The 21,667-nt window shown below is 41.8% G+C and overlaps 1 protein-coding gene across 2 annotated transcripts; it reads left to right on the top strand.

Moving 5' to 3' along the window:
- Positions 1–7,854: 7,854 nt before the first annotated feature.
- LOC147423025 (GDP-L-galactose phosphorylase 1-like) lies at positions 7,855–11,031 on the top strand. 2 transcript variants are annotated; one of them, XM_086500938.1, is made up of 8 exons: positions 7,861–8,023; positions 8,693–9,138; positions 9,232–9,380; positions 9,462–9,521; positions 9,594–9,830; positions 9,918–10,103; positions 10,185–10,439; positions 10,524–11,031. In XM_086500938.1, the coding sequence occupies exons 2-8, from the start codon at positions 9,045–9,047 to the stop codon at positions 10,863–10,865; spliced, it is 1,323 nt and encodes a 440-aa protein (XP_086357064.1). In that variant the 5' UTR covers positions 7,861–8,023; positions 8,693–9,044; the 3' UTR covers positions 10,866–11,031. The 2 variants fall into 2 exon arrangements, with proteins under 2 accessions (XP_086357065.1, XP_086357064.1); XM_086500939.1 differs by lacking the exon at positions 9,462–9,521 and having other exon boundaries at positions 7,855–8,023.
- The last annotated feature ends 10,636 nt before the right edge of the window (positions 11,032–21,667 follow it).

Here is a 21,667-nt window from a genome sequence, read left to right as displayed (position 1 = left end):
CTGGCTCTCCTGACCTTTCGTGTCAAATGCTAAAGAAAATCTGCCGGACTTTCTTAGCATGCATTGAAGTGTTCGCGCCAGACAAAGCCACGACCTCGAGTCTACTATCGACGGCCGACACAGTGACGGATATGATGTATGATCTTTCATTGCAGCCATCACCAAAGGTGTTACATCTCTTATACCAAAGAATTATGTTTTTGCCTAGCTTCCACATGCAAACATTCGAAGAAGCTTTCTACACCGGCTTTTTCACTCATGAAAGCAAAATATTCGGCCCAACCTTGACCATCGGCAACCTACGCTACGAATCACATTTGCAGATGCTCAAGACGACAGGACTCTATTGACCAAGCCTAAAAGTCATGTCAGGGATGACATGAACGCGGAGGGGGGGAGTGTTGAGCCAGCAGAGGATCACACCCGCATTTTTGCTCACACCCATCATTTTGTAACCATTGATTGTAATAAATGTCTTTCCGACATTAATTTGATTTGAGCCATTCATTAAGTAACGGGACTCAATTGAGTTTCCAGCCTGTAATCCCGACTTAATTTCACCTGCTGATGTAAATAATTAGAGATGTTCTCACCTCCAAGGCTGAGGTATATAAGCCAAAGTTTTGTAACCTAAAAGAGGATTCAAATTAATCAAAGTGAGTTTTTGAGCGCCGTGACTGTGTCTGAGAGAGAGTCTTATCTCCTTGCTACGCGAGCTACGGAGCCGCCATTGGAGAAGCGACACCGCCATTGTGCTAGCAACGGTGAGAGCTACGCACAGATACCAAGAGTGCGCGTTATCGGCTTCTATGTGTGGTAAGTTCCTACGAGCTTCGGTGTGAGTTTTCTTCCAACTCGTGTGTCGGAATAGAGCGTGCAGCATATCTATAGAACCACAACGAGTAGAGCTACACATTCGTACCATCGGGGTCAAGTTTTGGTCACCTGTATTTTTCGGCCTGTCTTCATACGCGTTTACCGCACGGAGTGGTTATAGGTTGATTTTGCAGTTCAAGTCTTTAGGGTGTTGTTCTTACCTAGTGTATAGACTTCCCCTTGAGTTTGAGATCGATTCGATGATTCTAGATCCTGTTTCGTATAGCATTCGTTCGTAGTACGGAATTCAGTCACTTGCGTGTTTTAGAACTTAGATTTGATTTCCTTAGTAGTGATTGTCATTAGAAGGTCGAGTAGGTGATTTGACACCCACCTAGTTGTTTCCATGCGCCTGCGGGTCAAGCTCCGTCCTCGTCTGACAAATTCTGTTGTTGGTTGAGTTCTCGCTATTTAGCTTCCGCTAGCGGCGTAACCGCCTTAACAGTATCAATGTCTGATCTCTACCACTTCTCTATGGAGGAGTTTGGGCTCTTGAAAACCATGTACTTTCTTTCTCTGGCTCTTAGGCTCTTGGATCTTTCTAGTGTGACCTGTGTTGTGTGGTATTAAGTGGTGGTGTAATCCCCTCTATATGGTCAGCTCCTATAGTGCCCTCTCTCTGTGTCTCTCAATCTACAAACAAAACACTCCCATCCCATGATGTTGTGCCGGAGTGGAGGGGAGAGAGAGGGACACTCCGAGCCCATGATGTTGTGCCGGAGTGGAGGGGGGGAAGAGAGAGAGAGAGAGAGAGAGAGAGAGAGAGAGAGAGAGAATAGTCTTTTTTTATTATAAGAACCCTGCCACCACCGGAGAGAGTGTAGGTCACAAGCTCCTTTGTGCACTAGAGCCCTACATTTCATTGATCAGTTTCTTAGAACAACTAAGGTCACACATGGTTGCAAATCTGTGACGACCTCTCTCTCTCTCTCTCTCTCTCTCTCTCTCTCTCTCTCTCTCAATGCAGCCGTTTTTTGACCTAGTAGACAGCAGTCCACTCTTTTGATCATAACTTCTTCATCCGAACTCCGATTTGGGTGATCTATAGCCTCAATCGAAGAGCACGAAGTCCTCTAGGCATTGATGTAAAGACAGAAATTTTCAGAGTTATGGAAGGCGTTTCTGTAGCAGCATTTCCGAAGTGAACAGGTTCAACAAAATTGATTCTCATCTCCTATTTTACATACAATGTCTTCTGGCACTCGCAAGGGTTATTCTTCTTCAACAAGGTCCACAACCATTGTGGAAAATGATCCAAAATCTCCTAAGTGTGGAGATAGAAACACAACCACCCAACCAACGACATCGGAAACCATGATCATGGCGTACTTGGTATCATTGCAAGAGACCGTAAACAAACAAGGCGAAGACTTACGAGCACTTGCAATGGAGAATGGCACACTAAGGGTACTTGTGGTTGAGAATGAGAATCTCAAGAGGACACTTGAGATGCAAACAACACGTTTGATGCAACTTGAAGAGGAAGTCAAGGAATGTAAACGCTCTCTTGTGGACTTGAATGCTTTGAAGGAGCGGATGAGCAAAGTAGAGCATGACCATGTATTGAAAGAGGAGAAATTTGACACTATGAGCCGGGATGTATGCGACATGAAAAATGTATGCACAAACAAGTCTTGGGCTGATGTATGTGGTAGCAATGTGGTTTCTAATTCCTCACTCATGCAAGCTATGGTTCAAACAAAGAATGTTGAGAATGTAGATGTGGAGGAGTTGAAGGAACGGGAGCGACGTTCCAAGAACATTGTTATTCGTGGAATTCCCGAAGAGAAGTTAGAGACACCTTCTTCTCTTGCCATTGTTATTGAAGATTTCTTCAAAACCCACTTTGGCATGTCCGGAGTTATGGTCTATGGAGCACATAGAGTGGGGAAGCAAGGAGCTCCTCGCTCGGGAGAACGGCCAATTGTATGCACCATGCCGGATGAGACCAAGCGAAAGATTATCCTTGATAATAGTTGGATCTATTTGAGGAATACAAAATGTTTTGTATGTGAAGATCGCACTATTAAGCAACAAAATATGCGTCGCAAGGCATATGAGGAAAAGAATAATAAAAACAAGGAAATCTCTCATGAAGAAAATGTGCCCAAGGAGGAGGCAAGTCTCTCAAGCAAATAGGGATGCGTGACCTATGAGATCGAGTTACAATTGAAAATATGCTTTTGGAATTGTAATGGATACCCATGGAATGCGGGGGTTGGCATTGATGAACTAACAAGCAAAGCTGATGTTGTACTTCTTGTTGAAACTTGGGAGCATGATACACAAAGGATTAACGGCTTGGAGGATTACAATGTACATTCATTGATGTGGTCAAAGAATCTCAAGCAACGAAGAGGACAAGGAGGGTTAGCATGTATGGTTAAGAAAGGATTGGAAGATTTTGTATCAATTGTGAAAGATGACAAGTACAAACGTTATGTATGGCTGAAAATTATGACACCAAAAAGAGCACCCATTTTTGTAGCCGGTTGCTACATTCCTCATTATGATTCTCCCTTTTATGCTTGCATGGATAGAGATCAACCATATTCTGATTTGGAAGAGGACATTGCTTATTTCAAAGGTGAAGGTGATGTTATTGTATTTGGGGATATGAATGCTCGCACAAAAACATTGCAACATGATACTCAACAATTTGATATGCCATACATTTCAAGGGAGTTGGAGGAAGTTCACTTGTATGATCGTACTTCAATGGATGAGAAAGAGCCGGATCACTATGGAAAGTTACTTTTACACATGTGTAATAGCACGGGTATGCTCATTGCCAATGGTGTATCTTTGTGGAGTGGAACCAATGGATTTACATGTAGAAGACATAATGGGGATAGTGTGATTGACTATATGCTACTCTCTGAAGCCATCATGTATCGCATAAAGAGCTTTATGTTTGGTCAATGGACCCCGGAATCCGACCATCGCACCTTATGTATTGACCTTTCATGTGGAGAAGCAACTAAGCATGATAATCTCAGCCAAAGGAAAGAGAAGTTATCACTATGTATGGATTTCAAACGGGCACCAATGTACATTGAAATGGTTGAGCAAAAATTATGGATGACAAAGCTTCAATGTGATGCACCATTGGAAACTAAATGGGAAGCTTTCAAGAAAGCTATTTGTTCTTGTGCGGAAGAATGCTTTGCCATAAAGCATCTCCATGGTATCAACAAAGATAGATCACGCAAAAGGTGGTTTGATAAAGAATGTCAAGATGCTCGAAAGTCCTTGATAAAGCTTGATGCAACTATGGACAAAGACAACTATCAAAGTCATTTGCATACATACAAGGCATTGATTCAAAAGAAGAGAAGAAGATGGGAAGTAAAGCAACAAGAATTTCAAGTACAAGAAAAGGCACATGCATGTGGAAGATTTTGGAGAAACTTGAGAGGCAAGCGGGTTGAGAATTTTGGTAACTTGAGTCTAGTGGATATGTACACACATTGTAGGCAATTATATGAGCAAGAAAATACTAAAAAAATGCCATTTTATGGTTCACTCCCTTGTATGCCGTCTTTTTTTACTATTGAGGATGTATGCGGTGGGCTTGAAAAGTTGGCCACTCGCAAAGCGGGAGATCTTCAAGGTATCAAGCCGGAGATGATCAAATGGACGGGAGATTTTACCCATGAGTGGATGTGTGATATGTTCAACCTTGCACTTCAACATGGTATGCCTTATGATTGGAGTACTAATTGGGTTAAGCCTTTGCATAAAGGAGGGGATGTAAAGAATGTAAGCAACTACCGGACTATAATGATTGGGTCTCTTATGGCAAAGTTATTTGGGTGCATAATGGAGATGAAATTGAGTGATTGGGCTGAAGAGAATGACAAGCGTGCAAAGGGACAAGCGGGTTTTCGTCGATGCCATAGCACCATTGATCATCTTGTCACTCTTCGTGTTCTCATGGAGGAAAGTCGGTTGAAAGGCAAGCGATTGTATTGTTGTTTTGTGGACTTTAAGAAAGCCTTTGATATGATTCCACGTAACAATTTGTGGAGAAGGATGGAAGAACTCCAAGTGCCAAGTGAGTTTATGCTTGCGGTTTCTCGAATCTATGAGAAGGTGATTTGTCAATTGCGCATGGGAAGAGAAATTTCAGAAATTTTTGTAAGCACTATTGGGGTTAAACAAGGATGTCCATTGTCACCAACTCTCTTTGGTCTATGCATCGATCAATTGGAACAAATGGTACTTGACTTTATGCAAGAAGAAGGCATTGAAGAGGTCACTATTTGCAATGCGGTAATCATGCTTTTGTTGTATGCGGATGATGTAGTGCTTCTAGCACACACTTTAGAAGATGCACAAAAGCTTATGGTTGTCCTTGAGAACTTTTGCTTGCATAGTGGGCTAATTGTAAATGAATCCAAAACAAAGGTTATGCTTGTGAAAACCAACCATAAGGAGAAGCCATGCATTGTGTACAACAACGAGACACTTGAAGTTGTTGAGAGCTTTAAGTACCTTGGCCTTGAGGTTCCATCCAATCACAAGTGGCATGAATGTGCTATGCGTCGTTTGGAAGCGGGAAAGAGAGCATATTATGCATTTGAGAACATGTGTAATGCGGGAAACATCAAGTGTTGGGTTCTCAAGAAGTATCTCTTTGATGCATTGGTGACACCGGTTCTTCTTTATGGAGTTGAAGTGTGGGGTGGGAGCATCTCAAAGTCTACTTGGAAAGAGTTTGAGAATGTCCAAAAGCGTTTTCTTACAAACTTTCTCCAAGTTAAGCCACAAACACCATATATGCTCCTACTTCTTGAGTCCGGATCTCTTCCAATTGAGGTTATGGGCATGGAAAGGGTTGTGGAGTACATGATAAAGATGCGTCAAAACCCCTCACATCGACTTCCTACAATTGCATGGGAAGCAAGCAAAAAAGTTCAAAAGACGCATAAAAGCAAGATCTTGAGCACGGGATGGATGCAAGACATAAAGAAGTGGTTTGGGAGATGGGATGCATTACACTTGCTACATGATGCTTCAATTGACTCTCAAGTGAATGAAGCTTTTCTACAACGCCAATGTATTACGGCTTGGGAGAAATCCGGTGGGTCACGCTTCATACATTACACCACCTATATTGCCCCCAACTACAAAACCATGTTCTTCGCTGAGAGAGGAAACCGTACTCACACTTACATGCTTGAGCCTATTCCCTTGTCCGCGATACGCACTATCGCAGCAATTCGGCTTAGCTCCCATTTCCTTCGATGCGAGATAGGGCGTTGGGGCAATGGAGAAGAGTCAAATCGATTGTGCACATTATGCTCACTGCAAGTTCGAGAGTCTGAGTACCACACACTACTAGAGTGCTCAGCTTTTGATCACATCCGAACTTGCTTCTCTCACATTTTCAGCCATAACTTAGACCTACACACTTTCCTCTCCCAGCCAAAGTGTGGGCTCTCCATTGCGACTCTCATCACTACAATTTTGGAGCATCGAGAGTCACTCATCAGCCATACACATACTACATCACATGTAACTTTGGTCCCATAGGTCATATTTGACCTCCGAGGACGATAATAAAATCTATCTAATCTATCTATCTCTCTCTCTCATTTTGTGTGCACTCTTCCTTCAGGCTTCAAATGACGTCTACTAGAGGCTAGATGTTGGTGATTCGCACTTGAATTGTAGGTACCACAAAAACATATGACGTGATGTCAATAGCTGTAGGCTTTGTGCAACTAAGGGGGTGACTGAAGAACAATGCAGAGAGAGAGAGAGAGAGAGAGAGAGAGAGAGAGAGAGAGAGAGAGAGAGAGAGAGAGAGAGAAATGCTAAGTAAGAGAAAGAGGTTTGAGGATAAGAGGGGCCATGCCGCCGCCGAAGACGACTCTGTTTTACTAGTAAATGATTAAAAAAACAAGGCATCTGAAGACAGAGGTTGGCACTATCTTTCACTCCGATCCAAGAGAGAGAGAGAGAGAGAGAGAGAGAGAGAGAGAGAGAGAGAGAGAGAGAGAGAGAGATAGCCTACGCACATGCATCACCACGGTGGCTACTCCCGAGGAAAAAGGGTTGAGAGCCCACCAATGGCCCGCCACGCCCCTGTAGCTAAGCACCGAGAGAGTCACTGGCAGCGTACCGACAGCATTGAAACTTCAACATCTCTGCGTAAACGGTAACCCCTGGTGCTAGCCGTTCACGTGGAGGGAGCATGCCTCATTGGCTGTGACGTAGGGAAAGTGTGCCAAGAGAGGTTGGCGTCTGAAGACAGAGGTTGGCACTATCTTTCACTCCGATCCAAGAAAGAGAGAGAGAGAGAGATAGCCTGCGCACATGCATCACCACGGTGGCTACTCCCGGCGAAAAAGGGTTGAGAGCCCACCAATGACCGCTGTAGCTAAGCACCGAGAGAGTCACTGGCAGTGTACCGACAGCATCGAAACTTCAACAGCTCTGCGTAAACGGTAACCCCTGGTGCTAGCCGTTCACGTGGAGGGAGCATGCCTCATTGGCTGTGACGTAGGGAAAGTGTGCCAAGAGAGGTTGACTTTTGACTTGAACGGCCCATCGACGATAGTGCTGCCGCATGTGCGCAAGGTGCCGATTGGTAGTGCAGCTGGGGTCTCAACCGGCCAACCATCGGAGACCATTGCATGTGCGTAGGCTCTGAGAGAGAGAGAGAGAGAGAGAGAGAGAGAGAAATGAAGAAGAAGAAAGACTGGGGCTATAGATCGAGAATAAATCATACCTTCTAAATTTGAAAGGTGCTCCGTTATACACGGTCCTCAGGCATTTATCCTCCCTTTCTACACTGGGTGCATTCCGTGGGAGGCTTGGAGCCAAGGGGAAGCTCCGTTTCTTCTTTTGCACGGCCGTCTACTTCGTTTCCAATTCCTCCACATGCAGTTGACACGTGGTCGATTCTTAGCAGCAGGATGGTGGACGGGATCGGCGGTAGAAAGCAGCCCTTTATAATTTGACTCCGAGCTAGGCGGTGTCTTTCTATCTCTTCTCCGCCAGTGTTCTTCCAGTTGCAGAACGCTTCCTCTTACGAGAGCGTTTTCTCGCAGCAGAGCCAGCAAGAGGCCATCGCGCGAGCACTCTCTTCTGCCCTCTGGAAGGACGAGTGCTGCTACCCCTCCATTGCCTTGAAAAGGTCTATTCTCTTTCTTGATTTCCACGACTTTCATTGCCTTCCAGGTCTATTCTCCTTCCTGATTTGGACGAGTTGGTTTCTCCTCTGCCGTCTGCAATTGCTTTTCTGCAACAGCGCTACAAGCACATGCGTTTCTATGAACCCAACCCTTTGAATCTAATCTACATGTTTGCTCATGAAACAAACGAAGGGTTTTATGAAGAAACACAGGTTGGAAGGATGGAGAACTAGTTTCATGAACAAACATAAAGATTTTATGAACTAACGTAGGTTGGAAGGATCACGGAGGTTCAAAAATTGAGGACATAGCAAAGGAAACCATTCATTCAGAAAGCTATGTCCTGTTATATCACCATGGATATGGCCCTTCATGCTGTTTGATCGAACTGAAAGAGTTATTGAACAAGAATACAGAGGTTTCAATTAGTGATGGCCAAAGATTGCTTTTCTGCAGGGTGACGAAATACTTCTCTTTCTGGAATGCAATTCCTTTTTAATTCTCCTCAGTTTTTTTGTGATTTTGTTTGGGCCCAGTTTGGGAAAAGCATTATGAAATTGTAGATCTTGGAGTTTACAGCATAGGATTGTCATTTATTGAACATGTATTCTTGTGTACTGTTTGCTTTCCTCTTCGTTGCTTTTCAGTTACTCATGTGCTTGTTTTCACAGGTCTGGAGTTGAATAATGAGATTTAGGCTTTTGGAGCCTAAGCTTCACAAGGAGGTAGCATTGGCTGGCCTAGGAAGGGCTAGTTGGTGCTAATTCAAGTTGTCACAACGGCTTTGTCCATTAGAGCTCAGCCACGTCTTGAGCACAACGAAATATGCAGGAGAAACCTGTTTAGGTCTCTGTTGAGCTCACCTTCAGCACACGGTGGTCGAGGAGCCCTACCATCTGAGGGAGGACATCCTTCAGACTTGACATACTTGGCTGGTGGAGGACAACGCCTTAAGTTTTTTGCCTCTCTCACTCCTGCCTACTTCTCTTTGAAGAGGTGTGAGTGAGTGAAGGCCCCAGCATCATGCGGACAATTCAGCGTGTAGAAACTGTAATGTCCATTAATCAATATGATGCTGAAAGCGGGAAGGAGCCTCTTGGTAATTGTTGTACCCCAGGTAATGCTCTTTTCCTCTGATCCTTTGCAACTTTTTGGGGGATTTTATTGTCTAGTTGAGGTACATCTTTTGCAACTTTTTGTTGTCTACCAGGATCTGCCCTTCCCTTGTTTAAGTTTCCAAGAAGGCACCGCTTCCCTTCCGGTGCTGAAAGCCCTTCTGCGGCTGAAAGTCATGCCAAGATTGAGAATCTTGATTATCAAAAGCTTTCTGAGTTTTTGGACACGGTTATTCTTGCACAGGTAGGCTTGCATGGATTTATTGAGGTTGTTTTGTTCGTGTTTGATAAACACTTTATTGGGGGTTACTGTTGGGTTTGGTAGTGGGAGGATCGTGCAGCACGGGGTCTGTTCCGATATGATGTTACAGCCTGTGAAACCAAGGTTGGAGGTCTTTCTGCAAGGAAAACGCTGTAAAGCTGTTTCTGTCAACTGAAATTGTCATGGAATTTTCAGGTTCTTCCCGGAGAGTGCGGATTTATTGCTCAGCTGAATGAGGGTCGACACCTTAAAAAACGACCCACGGAGTTTCGAGTTGATCAGGTCCTTCAGCCTTTTGACCCTTCAAAATTCAATTTCACCAAAGCAGCAAAAGAGGAGCTTTTGTTTTGTGTCGAGGGTGGAGACTCTCCTGATGGAGAATTCTACACTGAAGCTGCAGTGAGTGATGGGACAAATGCAGTGGTCATTAATGTAAGAGCACATATTGCTTAGTGCCTCACTTTTTGGTTCTGACCAACATTGCCCTTGATTTTTACATTTGTCGTTGGTATGTTACAGGTCAGTCCGATCGAATATGGCCATATTCTTTTGGTTCCGAAAATCATTGAGCGGATTCCCCAAAGAATTGATGTGGATTCTCTTCATCTCGCAATTAATATGGCAGTGGAAGCTCAGAACCCATTCTTCCGACTAGGCTACAACAGTCTCGGTGCCTTTGCGACTATCAATCATTTGCATTTTCAGGTTACTTTGCAATGGCTAATCAGGCTTTTGGGGTTACCTTGTTTTCAGTTCTGGCTGCTTTTGACACTGTTGTGTGTCCAGGCGTACTATCTTGCAGTTCCGTTTCCAGTTGAACGTGCTCGGTCAATCCCTCTTGTGAGCAGAAAGATGAACAATGGCGTGAAGATCTCCGAGTTGACAGATTATCCGGTGAGGGGACTTGTATTTGAAAGTGGAGATAGCTTGAAGGAGCTCGCGTCAGCAGTTGGGAAATGTTGTTGCATACTCCAAGACAAAAACATTCCGTTCAACTTACTGATTGCAGATTGTGGATCATTGGTCTACCTCTTTCCACAAGTAAGCGCCTGCTCTTTAATCTCTTGTTTTCAACTTTTCTGGCTTGCGTGAGTTGCATGACTCACATTTCAATTGGCATTGCAGTGCTATGGGGAAAGACAAGCATGTGGTAAAGTTGAACAAGAGCTGTTGGAAACTCAAGTGAATCCTGCAGTGTGGGAGATTAGTGGCCACATTGTTTTGAAGCGCAAGGAAGATTATGAACGGGCTTCTGAGGAGTCTGCATGGAGGCTACTGGCTGAGGTGTCTCTTGATGCTGAGAGTTTTAATGATTTGAAGATTGTGTGCCTTGGAGATTATATTTGTGGGTCTCGGATCAGCACTGTACCAGTTGAAGCTGTTGGTGTTCATTTTCTTGGGAAGGCTGTTGCAGATGCTGTAGGAAAGGCTGCTCCTAAGAATTGCAATTTGGAGATTGAAATATGAAAGGTTGTGAATAATGCTCATCTTTGTCAATATTTTTTCGAAGTTGGTCCGGTAGCATATGACTTTGTGGATTGTCCGTCCTACTATCCAGAACTGTGAAGGAAGGCCAATGGTATTTTCTCCTGCAAGAGATATAGCTTGCAAATTATATCCGTAGCTTGCCAGATGTCTTGCTCAATCTTGCAGCTCCATTTCTGTGTACTAGCATGGTAGATTTGTGTTTTTGTTCATTTGAGTTCTCGTCACTAGATGGAAGGTAGTGATGTGGTTGAGGAAGGCAAGTTTGCTTCACAATTGTTTGTTCAACAATTTGGGTAAGATTCTGCGTGGGGTTATGGCTAAATTCTTTGCAGTGAAGTATAAGTGAGGCTAGACTGCTCGTCTATGGCCTTCGGAACAATGAAAAAAATCCTAGAACCGTAGGATTCTTCACTGAAGAAGAAATTTACATAGACAATGATGGTTGAGGCACCCACTGCTTTATCTTTTTTGATTATGGAAGGTAGTAGGGAGAACTTGACCTGGCAACCTTGGGGTTACATCACAAAGGCTTCACCTACTGAGCTACATTTCTTCAGTAAAGCACCGCCCTAATACAATGTTTTTCAAAAAACATAATGCAAGTCATATAGTTTAGAGAAGTTTTCCCTTCTATTGTACGTCCACTCTTGTTTCTATAAGTTGAAAGACACTTGCAATCAGAGTCGGGTCCCTATGTGCCCCTTTTAGTGAAAAGTTACTTTGTAGGAAATCTGAAACTTAACCAAAGAGGTGGATGCTTCTTGTCTCAATATGGACCAATACATGTCCAAATTGTATGAATGATTCTCATAGATGCCATTTGCTATGAAAGTGTACCAAGAGCCTCACTAAGTGAGCATACCCATAGGTCTAGTATGGTGAGGACAATCTATTCAGCTACTTTCGAATACTCAGAGACAAGTTCAAAATGCCTTAGATATGCCATGGTTTAGTGCCCATCTTGCATTTGTGGCCGATTGGCATGCGTCTTTAGTTGATGGACCCTCATGCCCCGTGTGTTTACGTGTGCCCCACAACCTGTCCATAACACCCTCCCACGCGCCTCATGACCCATCTTGCCGACCAAAGTCCATGCAGAGTAGGTAGGAGAATTGTGTTTTGTTGCAAGTGATGAGAGGCATTGTTTGATGCACTTGCACTCAATGAGAGCTTCTTTCGACAAGTTTATGAATCAGCCAGTAGAGACTTCTTACAAGTGTTTCGATAGTTGTGGATCCTCGAGGGTTGCGACTCCATTCTCATATATCTACCGGTGTGGATACTCACTATGTACATGGATTGTGGAGCCTATGTGGTTGGTATGTGTCTTGAGATTTATGGTGAGTCCAAGTGTTTATGGGTTTGATGTATCTATCTATTTTGACACTTTGATGCTATAGTTTGGTGCCTCTCATGTGTGATTGAGGCCATTGTTAGTTTTCGCTTGCATATTTTTAGGCTCTTGTTTATGTGCATATCGTGCTCACGTTAGCAATGCTTTGACATGTACAGTCTCAAGTAAGCTCGTTTTGGAGTTTTGCAGCCTATTATGAGGGTCATGGTAAGGTTTTCTTGAGCTAGGAGATTCTCGGATGTAGCTAGAGATCCCCTTCATGATCTTCCCATAGTATACGTATAGAGAGGACTAGGTGCACCAGACATCATGTTGGCGAATGGTAGTGCCCTTGTTCTAGGTACCTTCTATGCGCAGTCATTGATGGTATGTCAGCTTTTGATTATTACTTTGTTGAGATTTTAGTACATTTAAAAAGGAGATTTAATCAAAATTCTAGGACTTTCTTCCCTCAAATTCACACTTGGTTTTAGCTATGACAATCTTTTGGAAAGGATATTTACAATATTTGCAGGTTTGATGAGACGACCTTTCCATCTTAAAGGAGCAAATCTAGGATGTCTTGATTCAGAAGAACTAGTTAGCACCAATATTTGAATGCCAAGAGGTGATGGTAGGTTTGTGGTAGAGTGGAAGTTACTTGCTCCAAAGGCAAGGTCTAACTTTATGCTTGCATCTTGTATAGAGAGTTTTCTTTACAATTCTTGCTGAGTCCAACACGGGGGCCGAAAGCGTAATTTTATAAATTAATGGGCAAACTACCGAGCGCACAGGTATGGTTGCCATCATGGTTTACAACAGCGTTGAGTGGTTTATTATTGTTCGGTGCGAGTTCAAATCCTTCCCCTTCCTTTTGAGAGGGTGTGAAAGCAATCCCTCGAGCCTCTATCTTGTGAAGCGGAATCGGCAGGAATCTTCGAATTAATTGAATAAAGCCAGGTAGCCGCTAGTAGAGGGTACTAGTAGAGAGGGCGCAGTCATGAGCGTGGAAAATCCAAAGAACATAGAAATTTCACAGTAAATCTTGTGGGTCTATGCATGATTGTTATAAAAAGGGAAATAGGAAGAAGAATTGTTATGCAACAAAGAGAGAGAGAATAAGAGGGAGTCTCATGAATAAGAGACTCTCATGATGACAAGAAGCCTGACACTTTCGACCCTGAGGGCAAAGCTTAAGTTGATGAATTCAGCGTGGTGGAGTCACACATGGTTGGTCAGGGTGATAGAGCATATGATGTTGATGCACATCTATAACTTTTACTTTATCTTAGTGCACATGCTCTTATGACATAGGAGGCCAGCTATGCACAAAATTGAATGATAGATTTGGTGCAAGCTTCTATGTTATGCCACATAGAGATTGGTTCTCTACTTATGCAAAAGTCTCACTGTATCATCAAGTTAGACGACTCTTATGCACTTGACATAGTTGGTATTGGACACATTAAACTGGCAGACTCCAATGGTATAGAATTTGTAAATAATGTCAGACATGTTCCTAAGCTAGCAAAGAGCTTGGTTGCTACAAGAACTTAATGACTTGGGCTACACAACCATATTTTGGAATTAGCCTTGGACTATCCAGAACGAAAATTTGCTTATGCTTTGTTATGACCATGGGAAAGGGTTACTAGGACAAGGGGCAAGTGCAAAGGGCAAGTAGGCCTAGCAAATAGGAAGGGCCAAGGGCTCTACTCTTCTTATGTGTAAACAGGGAAGCATCTCATTTGTGAAGGGTCGTTAGTTTCAACAATCAAAGATCATGGCTTTTGATGTATACATCGAGTGTTCATTGCACTTTAAGCTTTAGCCTTCGAGTTTCTTACTCTCTTGAGTCAAGTATCATCCCTCTCCACATGCCTACCCACATTGATCTCTCTCTTCCACACACACACACACACACACACACACACACACACACACACACACACACACACACATTACTAGGGATAGTGTGTTAATTTCACGTTATTGACACTGGTGCTACTGGTATTGGAGCTAGGTCTGGTACAGGTGCTACTGGTGAACTGATAGTGATACTGGTACTATATTATACTAAACTGATACTCGTACTATATTATACTAAGATTGATACTGGTGCTACATATGTATTGGTGCTGATGATATGTGTGTATTAATACTATATTGTACCAATAATGGTATTGTATTGGGCTGAACTGATACTGTTGCTACTTGTGTGATATACTGGTACTGTAACTGGTACTATTTGTGTACAATATTATACTAGACTATTATTGGTGCTACTTATGAAACTGGTACTGGTACTTCTTGTGTACTAATACTGAACTGATACTAGTACTAGTACTGTTTGTATACTGTATTATATTGGACTAGTGCTACTTGTGTACTTGTGTACTGGTACTGGTGCTACTTGTGGACTGGTACTATACTGATATGATACTAGTGATATTGGAACTGGCGAAAAAATAGATTGACCCCTTACCCGGCTAGGATAGGGTAAGGATAGTATGGGAATTATGAACTGGTACTATACTGTACTAGTAATGGTATTGTATTGTACTGAACTAGGACTACTGCTACTTATGCGATATATTGATACTAGAAATGGTACTGTTTTTGTACAATACTATATTGGACTGTTACTGGTGGTACTTGTGATATTGGTACTGGTACTACTTGTGTACTAGTACTATACCGGTATTGGTACTAGTATGCTGTGTGTACTTTAATATATTGGACTGGTGCTACTTATGTAATGGTATTGGTGCTACTTGCATATTGATACTGTACTGGTACTGTGCTACTTGCATATTGATACTGTACTGGTACTGGGATATTGGAACTGGTGATTCTGGAACTGGTATAAATATGGGTGGACCTTTTGCCTGGCTAGGATAATGTAAGGATAATATGACTAGGATAATGTAAGGATAATATGTTAAAATTCCTTGGATGCCATTTATTGGGGCTAATTGACCTAGGGAGTTGTGGGTGAAATATAGTAGGTAATTCAATAGTTGAGATTTTGGAGGTGCCTTAAATAACAATTGATGCCTTAAATGCCACCACACACACACACACACACACACACACACACACACACACACACACACACACACACACACACACACACACACACACACACACACACACACACACACACACACATGTTCATTCAAGATGATTCCCAACTCTGTAAACCCTGTCATTTTTTGCTTAACTTCACGGTGGCTCCCTCCTGACAGGTCCGCACTACAGCACCCTCTAAATGCTATCTCATTCTCTCCTTGGCTCTCTCCCCCTCTCTCTCACCCCCTCTCTCTTCCCCTGTCTATGTACTAGGCGGCGCTACTGTATTCCTCGTATCTCTTGATGATGGGCCCGCCATACTGCGTTGGAGGAATGTGGCCACTTGCTTCAAACACTATAAAACGTGAGCTCCCATGCTCACTTAGCATTGGTACTGCATGCTTCTGTGGTGTGTATGTGTGTACTTGAGAGTTGTTATCTGTACATTGGGATTGTGAGGGTGTTACCCGCAAGTGGTGTTGTGTTAAAGTTGTCTGCTCTATGGCAAAAGACAAGGATAAGCAGGCTATTGTGGAGTTGGCTGCTCCGACTCAATCTCAGGTGACCTATGGCATTGATATGGACTACTGTCTGAACTATTTGGTTGTGATATGATTCAATTGTTGTTGTTATATTCTTCATGCATATGCCGGAATATACACGAATGGCAACTTCCATTGTATTAGTTATGACACGAGGTTTCTTCACCTCACGTGTTTCGGAAAGGCTTTCAGTTTATGATTAACTTATCATTGGCATATATATGTGCATCCTTTTGTCTCGACTGAGAAATTCCTTTTGCGGTTAGGGATAACTGGTAATACTTATCTACGAACTTTTTCATAGGCATGTTTTTGGAATAACTTTAAAAGGTGGTATCCTCTTGCAAACATAGGATAAATGTTGCCTTGAGTTGCTATTTTTGTTAAAATATAATGACAAAAGCTCTTGGGAATGGCCCTATATGATAGGGTTGACTGAAGGGTCAACATACAGCTTGGTATACTCTGTTATGGTTGGAGTGGCTGGTATGATACTGATGTTGTGCCTCTGAGTTTGTTACTGAACTTAACATTAACGCTCGGTTTCAAGCTATACTATTCTAGTGTTATGGATATAGAGCTTTAACATTTGCTCACTTTGCCATGAATGGGTGGTTGTGTACAGGGTTATGATTGATTGTGGGCACAATGGTTATTCTACTGTTGTGTGCTTATGGGGTTGGTACAGATCTTACCATGCTTTCTCAGATACGGTCTATGCCCACTTAGTGTTATGTATATTGATCCTTTGTAAAAGTGCTCAACTTGGCCGAATATAGTCATTAATGTTGTGAACATGGCTATGACTGATTGTGGCCGATTATGGTTAAGATAATGGTTATGAAATGTTGTGGATTATGGTAGGTATGGTTGTAAATGGACTCCTCATGAAGTTGTAAATGGCTGTTTATTGGATCAAAGCTATAGACCATGGCGTCTCACTTTCCTAGCTTTTTGAATAAATGTGGAGCTATGGTATATCCCACCTATATGTTGTATGTTTCAGGGGAGTAGCACTCATACTACTACCTTACATATGGTTTTGACTCCGTTTAAGGAGATGTGGGACGTAATTACTAACATCTTTTTATGTTACAGGTGTCTCCAAAGTATAGATTGACTGCACGTGTGAGTACTGCCACTAACCCTAAAAAAATAGCAAAAATTAATGCCAAACTCTCTAAAATCAAGAAAAAGGTATATGTGGCCCACTTCGAGGCTAAAATGCCTCATAAAACTCGTCTCCGGCCTTATCTCATGAGAGCTTGCAAAGCTAAAGGGACTCCAAATGTTTTTTTCCCGTGTAAAGAAAACCATTGCTGAATATATGAGTAGCTTCCTCATTTCTTATTATTTATCTTTGAAAATATTTTAGTTGGGTGACATCTATAACATGTGGGATACCCAGGCATCACCTACATACGATGCCAATGCCAACTGAAAGTTGTGTTGTTTCCATGGGTGCAGGTGAGGGTTACCTTCTCAACTATGGTTTTCAGAGTTCCTTGGAGTGAAGATGGTGGATTTATATATCTTCAGGCTCCTTAATCTCTTGTACTTATGTATAAAGATCGTTTTGTACTCTGAATGGGAATTATACCACCTTTTCACTAACATAGTTTCTAGTGTCTTTTGTAATCTGAAATAATTCTTTGGTGTTTATGTTATATAGTTACTAGAACACACACACACACACACACACACACACACACACACACACACACACACACACACACACACACACACACACACACACACACACACACACACACACACAAAATGTCAAGGAGTATTAACTTAAAATTGGGAAAATTTAGGCTCCCTTGGCAGAAAACATTGCCTGCTTCATGGGAATTTAGGTTTTTTAAAAATCCCTTTAAAGGTAAATTTTCACTTAAGTGAGCATTACTAAATTTGGGCATCCTCAGAGCGAGTAGAGAGAATTAGGGGATGCTCTATTGCACGCGGATTCTGCTGGCAAAATTGGAAAGCGTCTGTAGCGAGGGATGTTGACGAAGCACATGGGCCATTCAAGGCTATCTACCTCCACCGAGTGCATCGCTGGAGATGATCTACAAGACTCTTAAGTATGGGATGTGGAAGTTCGGCCTGTTCCGAGCAGCAACAGTAGAAAAGGTGAGGGTCTCCCTCACTTAGCTGGCGAGTATGTGCTTTTGTATTCTTTGTACACTCTGTGGGTGTAACTGAGGGTTAGTGCTTAAGTAGTTGAGCTTGGAGTGTATTAAACTATGGCGAAAGGAAAGCAAGTCTTGGAAGTCCAACCGTTGGCTTCTGCTTCTTCTCAGGTCGAGTTCCTTTGCGTAATATAATAGAAATGATGCTTGGTACTGTGGAACCCTTTCCTTGACATTGAAAGAACTGTTCATTTGGATTTGTAGGTAGCAAAAGAATTTGGTTTTTACTTCATGTCTAATATTGACTGCATTCACACTTAGCTTTTTTCTACTGTATAAAACAAATGGCATCAAATCTAGCATAGACATGGAGACTATTCTGGTTTTGTTTACTAATGGTGAGTATAAGGCTGAAATCTTGGTGGTGTTGTTGGTTATGCCGCCATAGAAAATATATATAAACATTCGGGTTTCTTTACAAAGGTTTTTTGTGACCCCTTTGGAGGCTGGACTAAGCGAGATTTTGCTATACTCACATTGGTTTTTGTCAGCACTAATAAACTGTTGCAGTACTAGGGGTGTAAATTTTTGAGAAGGAATAATATTCACTACCTTTGTCTAAAAGTTGTACCATTTTTTAATAACTGGCTCATAGAAATAGATCTAATTTTTGATAACGCTTCTAAAATAACCTTGAGAATGATGTGATGTATCTAATAAGGTTTCCATGGTGACTCTTAATAGGTTCAACCCTTCCAAAATTGGCAAAATACTGGTAGTATACACATGGTTGAGTGCCAAAACACCTGATGATTGTTAGGATACTAATCAGTAGGGTAAGGAATGAGTAGTATTCTGACTAGGGATGTTACTTATCAGTTTTTTGGCTTTGGGCTGGTAGTTCAACTGGTACTTTGATCCCAATGGGAATTCTGACTGAGAAGGATCTGGTTTTGTACTTGGTGCTTGTATGCCTGTCTTAGATCTGGCCCATACTACCATAAAAACCTGCTATATACATACATATTCTGGTTTTTATGTTTCACAACTTGAGATTTGGTGTAAACTAATTTCTGAGTGGGATGGGTATAATGTTACTCTGGTTCTAGCTGATACTTCCCTAGCTTGTGCTGATACTTCTCCTGAGGATTTTTGATACCTTTACTAACTAAATGGGATATGATATTATGGTATAGGATGGTTGTTCTTTACATGGAAATTCTGACTGACATGGATCTAGGTTTTTACTTGTTGCTTGGATGCCTGGCTTAGATCTGGCCCGTACTGCCATAAAAACCTGTTATATACATACATAATCTTTTTCTTTACTATTTAATATTTGGGATAAACTAAGAGTATGACTTAGACGGGTATAGGGTTACTTTGGCTTTGGCTGGTACTCTTCTGGCTTGGGCTAATACTTCTCGGAGCTGTATCTAGTAAAAGCTTGAAGCAGCCTGCTTTATGGCTAGCTTTGACTCTGGTTCGGGCTCTAGCTCTGGCTAATAACTTATATGACCCTGCAGTTACGTCTCTAAAAGGGGATCCTGTATGGTATCTAAGTAATGATGATTGCAAAACATTTAACCTTCATCAGTTGTTTGGATATCTTGCATAGATATTGTTTTGTACATACTTATTCCACTACATCAAATGATGATGCTACCATTAAATATACTATGGTTTAGATACTTTACTGTTTGCTCTGACTTACAATAAGATCTGACCTTCTACTAGTTGCTTGGAGGCTTGGCTTAGATCTGGCCCGTGCTGCCATATTCTGGTTCATTATTGTTTATGCTTTATTACTTGAGATTTGGCATAAAATAAGATTCAAACCAAGAAGGTTATAGTGTTACTCTGGCTCTGGCTGAGACTCTTTTGGATTGGGCTGGTACTTCTCGAAGCTGATGGATCTGCTTTTTCTTTGGTTTCAAGGGAAACTCTTCATGGAATGTAGAGTAATGATGTTAAACATGCATAACTTGCTACAAAAAGTGGATGACTGAGTAACTTCAAGTTCTTGATTTCCGGCGTAAAACTGGTAGACCGGCTAGTCGCAAATAGAATTTCATAGGTTTCCGCTAAACTCTCTGACTCGACATTTTACTATAGTATGTACAAATCACTTCAGGTTTAATCATTGTAGCTGTACTCTGGTGTTTATGGACTCCAGCCACTTGAGAGTGGAGGGGGTTGCTCAAAATTATGGCAAAAATTGTCAGGGTTTCATATATAAAAGAAATTTGCAAAAGTGTGTAAAGTTTATTTGTTTACTGATATCAGGGTTTACCAAGATATAGGTTGACTTCTCGGATGAGTACTACTCTTGATCCAATCAAGAGAGCATAGATCTCAGAAAAGCTTAAGGCAGCTAGGGCTGAATATATAGCATCATTTGCAACAAAGAACATGGCATGGTTGAGGCAGAGAGCATGGCATGGTTGAGGCAGAGAGCATATATTAATCGAACCTGCAAGAAGAAGGAGATAAATTATAGAGATACTTAAAAGAAAATCATTGGCAGTTTGTAAGCTGATGAAGTTCGGTATGAAGATGTAACTGACTACCAAAGTCTTATTAAATTTCGTTCATTTTTTAATAAAGTTTATTTGCAAAAAGAAGTTGAAAGTTTGTGACATGGATAACAACTAGGATGCCCATACATCACCTGCATACAGAGCCAATGCTAACAGAATGTTATGTTGTTCTATGGGTGTAGGTGAAGGCTACTCTCTTTGATTCAGCTTTTTGGTTGCTTTATTGCTGGGAGGAATGGCTGCTGGTTCGCAGTTTGTAATAGAATTTCTACATTCAGATGGTGACTTGTACCAAACTGATAAGATTTATTTATACAAAATCATGTTGTCTAAAGTTTGTTTTGTATAATAAACCTTGTATTTATCTGGGTACCTTGGTCTTTGAACATATGTATGTTCGTTTGTGGGTAATATATGTAGATAACTAAAACACACACAATTGGCACTTAGATCCAGTTTTACCACTGGGTCAGGACCAAGCTCCCAGAATTTTGCTAGGACAGATTGATCAGAGTGTGCATTCAATCTGTACTAGAGGGGTTAGCCTAACACAATCATTATGAATTATTTTTGACTGGTTGAAGGTTGAGGAAAGTACCAGATTACTATATTAAATCTTTAACATTAGGACTTATTCTAAGATTCTTCTGTTTATATAATTTCCTTTTGAATTTTCTCTAACTAGTAACTACTCTTCCTTCAGGCTATTTTCTTCTATCTGGGATTGGAATTGCCAATGGAGCCACTCTCAAGAGCTTCACTATTGGTTCTAAGATGCATTCAAGATGCTGAAGCATCTGCTCTCATTGTGGCCTTGTCGAGTAATCCTAATACCTCCCTTATTCACACAGTCTCATTTGACAAATGGGTCAAAACATTAGCAATGTTAGTCAAAAACAGTAAGGATGGTGTTTCATCTATTTCTGAAATTATTGCAAATGTCACGACTATCTCTAAAGCACACAAAGAGGACTTGGCTAAGTTCTCATCTGATGGTGCTGAACTTGCTAACCTTCTCAGAAAGCAATGTGGACTCAGCCCCAGTTTTGTCACAGCCTCGACTATTCCGATTCTCCCACCTACCAACAGTCTTTTCTGTAGGGATGCAGCGCCTGCGAAAGCGTTAAAGAATTTCAGAAAGATTTATGTTCTCTAAGTG

The sequence above is a fragment of the Adiantum capillus-veneris genome, chromosome 26 (assembly GCF_014529385.1).
Source record: "Adiantum capillus-veneris isolate H3 chromosome 26, ASM1452938v2, whole genome shotgun sequence".
Taxonomy (NCBI): domain Eukaryota; kingdom Viridiplantae; phylum Streptophyta; class Polypodiopsida; order Polypodiales; family Pteridaceae; genus Adiantum; species Adiantum capillus-veneris.
Note: the sequence above shows the minus strand (reverse complement) of the source record. Positions and strands in the feature narration are given on the sequence as shown.

Coding starts and splice junctions, on each gene's coding strand:
- LOC147423025 (XM_086500938.1), top strand. CDS start 9,045: ATGCGGACAATTCAGCGTGTAGAAACTGTAATGTCCATTAATCAATAT. Junction 9,381..9,461: donor ACACGGTTATTCTTGCACAG/GTAGGCTTGCAT, acceptor TGGGTTTGGTAG/TGGGAGGATCGTGCAGCACG. Junction 10,440..10,523: donor TGGTCTACCTCTTTCCACAA/GTAAGCGCCTGC, acceptor TTGGCATTGCAG/TGCTATGGGGAAAGACAAGC.